Source organism: Pundamilia nyererei, unplaced genomic scaffold, assembly GCF_000239375.1.
Source record: "Pundamilia nyererei isolate P.nyererei 1_Seehausen unplaced genomic scaffold, PunNye1.0 scaffold00130, whole genome shotgun sequence".
NCBI lineage: Eukaryota > Metazoa > Chordata > Actinopteri > Cichliformes > Cichlidae > Pundamilia > Pundamilia nyererei.
Genome location: NW_005187531.1, coordinates 913812 through 922760, shown reverse-complemented (window position 1 = coordinate 922760; position 8949 = coordinate 913812). Strand labels below are relative to the sequence as shown.

The window sequence follows — 8949 nt, the reverse complement described above, 5'->3', positions numbered from 1 at the left end:
TCTGAGCTTTAATTTGGAGGTGGAGCTTGGATCCACAGCAGCAGGTGATGGAGCTGCGGCAGAAGTCAGAGCTCTACCCTGACACCCAGGGCTAGGAGACTGCCTGGAAGTGCTTCCCACAGGCGTGTGGGGCTTAGAGGAGTAACCTTTGGAGGTCACAGGCAGAGGAAGCTGGGTAGGCTTCCTGGGGAAGGACCCAGTCATCTGGATGTTCTTCTTAGGCGCACACACTGAACCCTTCCTGGGCATTGTGGGTGTGCAGGCTGGAGAGGCGTTGTAGGACCGACACGTCTGACCTACGGCGGACACAGACGCTGGCTTACAGGCTTGAGTCGAAGAGGAGGAAGAGGTAGAACAGGAAGAAGATGAAGAGGAGGATGAAGGTGACATGAGATCAGTGACAGCAGCGAGCGGGTCCATGTCAGGAGGAGGAGCTGAACTCCCATGATGACCCCCGAGGCCTGGGGGGCCTTTTTGGAAGGCCAGGATCTTCTGTTCCAGAGTGGTGAACTGCAGTACCCGCAGCGGGTCGTATTTCAGCAGGAAACCTCGGAGGGTGTCCCAGCCGCCACCGACGCGCACCATCACATGTTTGCCATGAAGCATCTGAGGACACAAAGCAGAAGAAGGGCTGCTGTAAAAATTCACTCATTTTCAGTTTGGACAGTCCAACACCAACAAGTCCTTCAGTAACTGCAGACACACAGATGTAGTTTGGCTCTTTGGACAGCGGCGTTTTTATAATGTCATCACATCCAGCCACAATTGGTTAATGAGCTTACATGTTGAGTTACAGTTAAAGCCGCTGCGACTGCCAGGGGATGCACACATTGGCAACAGCCACCGTGCATACTTGCTAAAATGAGTAGTCTTTGGCTGTTTTTCATTTGCCCACCTCAACTGCAGTGTGCGTTCATACTAACCCGAATGAAGATGGTCTTATCTCCGAGTCTGTAGCGTCCCTCAGACAGGTACTCGATGGACACTCTGTTAGAGCAGTTGCAGGGTGGGTTGTCCATGTCATGCTCCTAAATGAGGAAGGGAAAGACACAGTAAAAGGCAATTAGAAAGCTAAATTAAAAGTTTGCCTGGCAGCGATGCTGCATTCCCAACGTAATGGATATCAGCAAGGATTTAAATGGGATCTACAGAGCTCATTTACTACTCCATAGATCTTATATTGATCCTGCATGCAGCACTTTGGGTTTATCCATCTCTAAAGTAGAAATTCTCAAACTGTAAGGCGCAAAGATTTAGAGTGGCGCAAACATTTTTTTTAGATTCTGAAGTGATCCAGAAAATAGCTGCACCTCATTGGCTGCCCCTCTTCTGGCTCAGTATTTTTATGACCCATCTCATCACCATGACTGAGATGATCAAATAACGCCAAACTGATGTCAGCTCAGCACAAGAGCTGAAAAAGTAGCTGCAGACCAATTATTCAGAGCTGCCTCTACCTGAGCCCACACACTCATAATGCAAAACACTGGTGATCTTTAATAATGGGGAAAAAAACAGCACAACAGGTTCCCTTTAATATAGGGCGACCAACTGTCCTCTTTTCCCCAGACATGTCCGCTGTTCGCGTTCTGTCCGGGGGGGATTTTTGAGATTGATGAAAATGTCCGGGTTTTCTATGCGCCTACAGAGGACTCATATGTGTGACATCATCCAACAAGTAATTGTTCGGGCTCACAGACGCGCACCTGATGATGTTTAAAAGATGCCAAAGCGCAAGTGCAGCTTTTCAGAAGAACTGCAAAAGAAATTTCCCTCGTACCGTCCCGGTAATTTTTCTTACACAGACAAGACTTATTTCTGTACCATTATTTTACTTCCAGAGGTTTTTAAGTTTTTTTTTTTGCACTTGTTGACTTGTAAAAGCTTATATGATGTTTTTTATTTCACCATTCATTAACCGCACAGAGAAGGCATTGTTTAAATAGGTTACATTTTCATACAGTATTATTAAAGTTCTTCGTGACTAGGTCAAGTGTCTTTTTTTTTTTTTTTTTTTTTTTTTTAAATCAAAATATGGTCACCCTACTTTAATGACCTCACGTTTGCTTAAGCGAGCAGTAATCCATCCAATAACTACACCTTCTGTGTCACTGAAGCCCAGCACGTCGACTTTATGTTAAAATTTCTCTAAAGATGAGACCAATGACCGGGTGATGAAGGCACCTGTCAGGCAGCACAGGTTACAAGGAGCTGATTGTTGCTGCTCAAATGTAATGGGCAGACTCAGCTGGGAATAGACACACTGGGATTGTGGATGCTTTTATCCAAAGTGCCTTCCACTTCAACGAGTGCAGTTTATTTTTAGCACAGCCATCTCCTCTGGGAATAAAACTATCAACTGTGACGGTGTTGGTGCATCATTTTACCCAGTGAACCACACAGAGGGCTGAACCCTGCTAACACCACCCTCAGTCTCCATCAGTGAGGCAGAGTGAGATGGACCACTTCCACCCACTGCGAGTACATATGTACGACGGCCCACATGTGTAGCCTGGAGGTCACGTGTCATTTGCCGTCACACGTGACCTCGAGTGGCGACAGAGCATCACATGGTGGGCTCTGATGCGTCATGCACCCTCTGGGGTGCCGATGGCCGTCTGGCGCCATCTTGGCTCAGCATCAATGCAGTTGCACATGTACCACATGTTCAGCAGCCTCACGCCAATGTGTGCTTTAAATTCCCAAACATCTCCTCATCTCTACGCGACCTATCAGGATCATAATCCAGACGACACGTGCTCCGAACACAGCGACGTCGCTAAAGGAGGCCACAGATTTTGCCTCAAGGTGAAAAAAAACCTCATATCGTGTTTGTTTCAGTTTGTTTCATCACTGAACTCACCCCGGGTTGGTAGAGGCCGCCATGCTGGCAACACACGCTGAAGGTTTTGACCGCCGGAGGCGGCTCCTCTGTCAAGAGCAGAGTCTCTTCCATTTCGATCTCCTTCTCCAGCTTCACCAGCACAGGAGGCTCCACGCCGTACCTGAGACGCACAGAGATTACAGTGGAAATTCAATCTTAAACCATTTCTAATCCCTCTAAAAGTGCCTTCGGTATTTAAAGACTTACTTGGAGATGATGCGACCGATCTCCAGCAGACAGAGGCAAACCTGTCGAGGCTCCTTGTGCAGCACTGAGGTGGAAAACAAAGCAGATTAGTTACAACAACAGCTGACGCTCCTGCTCCCTTTGGATGGGGCGAAGCAGACAGAACAGGAGCGACAAAGTGAATTCACGTGTTGAACTCCAAAAGGTGACGCGACGAGAGCAACATTAAAGTTAATTATTCCCCGAGGAGACGATGAGGGATTCGGCGAGCATAACTAGAGTCACTCGAGGGCACTAACAAAAACATTTATCTACATGTACACATGCTGTGCTCCAAATCGCCCCAATCCAGTTTGCTGGGGAGCCTTTCATTTGTAATGAAGTGATCTCCCATAGAGAGTACTCAGAGTGATTGCTCTCCTCAACAGATCCTATTAAACCATTAAGAAGTACAGCTTAAAGAGCAGACTCAACTTACAGCCCGGATCTAGTCCTTTTCATCCCATTAGCATGCTGAACATGAAGCCCAACATTGGAAGTTGAGGATAATTACATATGTTATAGCAGTTAGTACAAATCTACAAACCTCAAAACACTGAGGTGAAAAAGGAAAGCGTGCAGGAAAGCGCAAACCTTTTTCTAAGGTTTTTAATCCAAAAGCAGGAGTCAGCTGATAGAAAACATGTTGTGTGTTCACATAGTTGCATCTAAATGACCTGGATTAAAAGATTTTTATCAACTAAGATTACATTTGTCCTGTGCCAAAGTTTGAGACTGAGAACAAAGCTTAAAGTTTAATAAGTGAAGAATTTTAATGAGTTACTTTGTGTTCTTACGGTAAGTCAACAGCCCAGAATCTGGCCCAAGTGCAAGTCAGATGGCGGTCAGAGTTCAAGCTGCAGTGCACGAGCTTGTATAAAGATATCTTACTTAAAAGGTAACAAGCACACGGCTACAAACAGAACTCCACCACAGAAAGCAAGCAGCTTGTTGTTGGTTTGTGCTGCAGTGTGTTGTGTGTGTTGTAGGTCTTTACCGAGGCCTTCCGACTCAAACAAGTAGGTCTCCTCCACACCGATGTGTCGGCACCAGGCCAGGAAGTTGGCGGTGTTGTCGCGAGCAAAGAAGGAGCCTGGAGAGGCATCCCGCTTGCATGCTACCTTCCTTGTAGGAAACAGCTGTCATGGGGATAGAAAGTAAACCTTTATCGTCACGAACCATGACATCGAGGCGATTTATGTCAAACCACAGAAAATACACAGAAATCCAGCAGTCAATAGGCTGAATATAATCTGGTCAAATTCTATTAAAACGTGTCCCAAACACACGGCACAAAGGACTGTATGTCCAGGAAATTCATTTAGTTTCATCATACTGGGCGTTCATAGGTCTTCCCAAACATTCCTTATGTGAGAGCAGGGAAGCTGAGCCGCGTGACTCACCTTGCTAAGCGCAGAGGGGCAGCTCTCAGCGATCTTAGTCTGCAGCACACCGATAAGCTTGCAGAGCTTCACACCATTATTCAGGTCCTCCATGAAAACCTCGGCTCTCACCTCCTCTCCTGGAAAAGAGAGGAGTTTATTATATTTTCTAAATTACAGAATAATCTCTACTCACAGTAACCGAGCTCAATGGAAAAACAGCCTACCTTACCTGGTTTTTTCCAGTTCTTTGAAAAGATCACGTTCACACAAAAGCCTTTTGTTGTCCTTTTGTTTAAACAGATACCACACTGAAAGACTTCAGCTTTTCAGCAAGAGCCTACTGAAGGAATTATAGCGTTCCCACGACTCTTTATTGTTAAAAATCACCGCTCTAGGCAACTCTACAAAGGCTACCAAGGGAACAAAATCCACGATACCGTCCCGCAAAGTGAGAACGATTGCTCTGCAAAAGTTTATTTTCCACCAACAACAGTGAGCCCCCGAGGCCTGGAACTTTACCCACCGTTTGCCACCTGCTTCTGCAACGTCCAGCCTCTCAGGATTGATGATCAATGGTCAAACAGTTTAAAACAAATCTTATAATGTGGGTCTTTGTAGTCATGGTACCAATAATTTACATTTAGTGTCAACACCTGCCCACATTCCTCATGAGAAAACTCAAAGTCTGCCTCTGAAAACACAAATGTATTCAGCAACAACAATAGAGTTACCAGTCAGCTTTGATTTCCTCCTATATTCTAAAAGAGACAATAGATGTCAGTAGAATAGTACACACGGACAAAATGAAAGATTTGGTTCCACTGTGGGTTCAGTGGTTTGCTATGAGCTGGTTGGGAATAGCGGCATTCAAATCCAATTACATGGGAAACCCGTGTCAATAGCGCTTCAGTACTTTCCTAGCCTGGAGGTGGAAACTGTTCACATGCAACCGTCAGCTGTTAATTCCCAAACGCACAGGTTTGGACACAGGCACGGTTTTATAATACGCCTGGAAACGTTTAAGAAAAAGTGATGCAGAACAGCTGATGCTTACCCAGCATGCCAGTGAGCCATATGGCCAAGTCCTCCTGCATGGGCACCAGCGTGGCCTCGTGCCGCACCGCCAACCACTGGTCATACTGGAAGACATCTGTGAGGCCGGGGCCGTGCCGCTGCACTAATGGGCTGCGAGGGCTCTTGGGGCTCAATGAGGGGGCGTCAAACTTCTCCCCAAACCACACCTGGAAACAAAGAATCGCACATGTAGGAAAAACAATTAAATAAAATCAAGAACACAGATTACCGTTTTAACCTCCTAGGACCTGGCGTCCACATATGTGGAAATCACATTTTTGGTTATTTAGACCCAGATACTCAATTTTGCTCTACAGGGGCCTGATATCCACTTACGAGGACACTATACTACCACTGTTCTATCGAAATTTTAAAAGAATATCCTAATTTGTGGCTCTCATTTTTCTTAGAAACAAAAATTGTCTAAGTAAAAAAATAAAATAAAATTGATAATTCTTTGTTTTTACATTCGTCGGGCCCCAATCAGCCCAAATATCAAAGAGAAATTAAAAATGCATGCCATGGAAAAGTTCGGGTCTTAGGAGGTTAAATGCTGCCAACTGTCTTGGATGTCAGGGCTTGGTTTGTGCTTTGACACAAACGAAACTATCGAGTCTTGGAAAGGCACACACTGTCAATACAAGTCATGTCCAATCAGCTGAATGCAACACAAGTGGACTTCAGAGGTACAGCAGAGCAGAGTTTGTCTTGTTTGAAAGCAGGTAAGCTACCTGTTCTCCGACTCTTTTACTCCCTTTACCTCCAGGCTTTTGTTGTTCAGACAAATGCACAGAAAATATTATCTTTTCCATGAGGAGCTGTGTTATAAGTCTGAGCATGCCTCAGTCAGCACACAGTCTGTGAAAACACCAAGTCCAGACTTTTTTTTTTTTTTTAAAAACACTGGAAAAACAACTAAAGATTAGGAATCATTCCACGACCGGCTCTCTGCAACATTATGATAGCCTACCTACCCATTCAGCCCAGCACTGAGAGAATGAGGGGAATTTATGGGAGCCATCCATGCAGAGAGGACGTGTCAGGGATGCCGTCACAGCACACTTCGCTTCTGTGAACACACACTCCACACAACATGCTCTAACAGATCCACTGAAGCTCAGCCTGTTTTTAAACCTTCCATCATGAGTTTGTGTGTTTCAGTTTTACTTTAATTGATATCATGTCTAACTAAAAGCCATTATTCACTTTATCTTTTTTTTTCCCTGACAGACCTAAAAACAAATAAATACGTTTTGCCTGGAGTGAGCTGCTGACCCCAGCTCGAGACAGTGATGTCTCATCATGTTCATCTCTTCTGTCACACACTCCCTTTCCATTCTCCCTCACTTTTTTAGTCATTGGTTTAAGTCACTAAATCTGATCTAAAAAGAAAGTAGAGAAAGAAAATATTCCTGAGACAACATCTGATGGGGTTGCAAAGTCATCTGTGTATAGCATTAACCTTGATTGTCAGAGTATTAGCAATGTGGTCACGTAAAAGACACAAGACAAAGCTAAAGCTTCTTCTCCCCGAGTGTGTGTGGTCTGTATGGTGTGTGTGATGCAAGTGCACAAACTAGTTACCCCATTTTGTTCTTAAGTTTTTGACTGTTTACAGGCAGCCGACCATGTAATCTAGAAACCAGCAGCAGATGTGCACCGTGACAGCTCGTCCAGACATTACATAACTCACTTCAGGATGACACCCCCACCCCCCTCCTACCCTGTATGCTGACATCTGTCTAGGATACAGTCTTTAATCTTTGCATCCATCTCATACCATTGAGCAAAAAAGGGGACACGGAGTCCACTGTGCTTAAAACAAACCGCAGTCTTGTTGAGGCCTTGAATGAATTGCATTCGCTCAGCAAACGCTAAATTCACAAACAGGAAACCTTCTGGGCAGCGGAACAGAGAGAGACTGTTATACAGTAATGGGCCTGTACTGATACTTTGAGCTATCCCAGACACTGTTCAGGATACTGTATGTGCAAGCTTCGAGTAGTCTTGTAAACAATGAAGCACTGAATTAGGGATATTGAGTCTTTGGCAAGATGCATCCATCTTTATAGTAAATAAAACTACACTAAAAAAGGGAATTTCAAGGAACTGGGGGCATGATGGTCCCTCATTTTAGGTTATAAGAGATTAAGAACTTATTAGGACCGTGTGAACTTGGTCTTTAACCTTCAATGTCAATATGCAGTCTTATAATGAGGATTCCAGAGAGAAAAGTGGGGGAAAAAAAAACAAAAAACATGCTCTTCCTATACAGTTTAACTGCAAAAAAACAAAAAAAACAAAAAAACAACCCACACAATCATGCTGTGTGCCCTCCATTTTTGCAAATCACATTTTGACTTTGAGGTTCTGCTCCGGTGATTTAATACGGCACAGCCATTAAGCTGGGAGATTCTCAAGAGGAAAGCTCATGAAAGCAGCAGAGGCCCAGAATTTCTGACTTTTAAACCAGTAAGGGTCAAAATTCACGACCATCATAGCCTATGTTTCCCATACATCTCGAACATCCAACTTGAATCCTGTTTGTAGAATGAGAGGTTTCAATCACATCTGATCTCACAGTGTTAGACGAGTCATAAAGTTGGGTTCAACAGTGCCAGCTCATACAAGCTGATGGCTCAGCTGATGAACTTCCATGCATCAATTAAATTAGATGATACAATGATGCTATATGAGGTGCTATTTGAGGCTTTAGCCTACATACAAGCCGCTTTGCAACCCACCTCCAAAACAGGACCTCTTTTCTTGTTATTTCTAACTTAACGATCATCACATTTCTTTTTGCTGAAAGCTGATGTGCTCCGTGTTGGGGTCCCTGCCTGCAGCTTTCCAATGTCTGCACTTTGAAGAGCTTTAAGAGCCAAAACAGACTCGTACAGGTAAACCTGAATGAGGGTAGATGTAAATAATCCTTTGGTGATAGTGGATCTGTATGAACTGAGATAAAGCCCCATGTTGGTCCATGTCATATCACCTTTGACCCCAAAGTGTTGAGGAGCTTAAAAACACGGGAAAGTGGCAAAACGCCCGATGTTCAGAACGGTCCCGCTGTCTCAAGGTCGTCTCGCTTCAAAAGACACCGATTACGCAACAGCTCAGAAGCTTAACCTGCCCACGGTGTTCTCTACAGTCACAACAACGCATGTTATTTTTTGCAACATGCAGCGTAGTGCAACTTTGGATTATCCCCAGTGGTCAGGCAGCAATTCTAATCGGCACAGCACCTTTTACGTCACTTCTCAAACTAGTACTTGCAGCTGACTGTATGTAGGCTCAGTGAACATTCAGGTTTTAAAGCTTAATGAAGGTGAGTATAGGGGCATTCAACATTGACCCCTCCCCAAACAGCCCTTCTCTGTT

At 44.6% G+C, this 8949-nt stretch overlaps 1 protein-coding gene across 1 annotated transcript in view; it reads right to left on the bottom strand.

Annotated features, from left to right (window-relative positions):
- Nucleotides 1-8949, bottom strand: part of gas2l3 (growth arrest-specific 2 like 3) — a 24950-nt gene that overhangs the window by 805 nt on the left and 15196 nt on the right. The window contains exons 3-9 of the mRNA XM_013913399.1: nucleotides 5549-5735; nucleotides 4513-4631; nucleotides 4107-4248; nucleotides 3092-3155; nucleotides 2864-3005; nucleotides 924-1028; nucleotides 2-606 (exon numbers count right to left, since the gene is read on the bottom strand). Coding sequence (XP_013768853.1) covers nucleotides 2-606; nucleotides 924-1028; nucleotides 2864-3005; nucleotides 3092-3155; nucleotides 4107-4248; nucleotides 4513-4631; nucleotides 5549-5735 — 1364 coding nt within the window. The remainder of the gene's footprint in view (nucleotide 1; nucleotides 607-923; nucleotides 1029-2863; nucleotides 3006-3091; nucleotides 3156-4106; nucleotides 4249-4512; nucleotides 4632-5548; nucleotides 5736-8949) is intronic.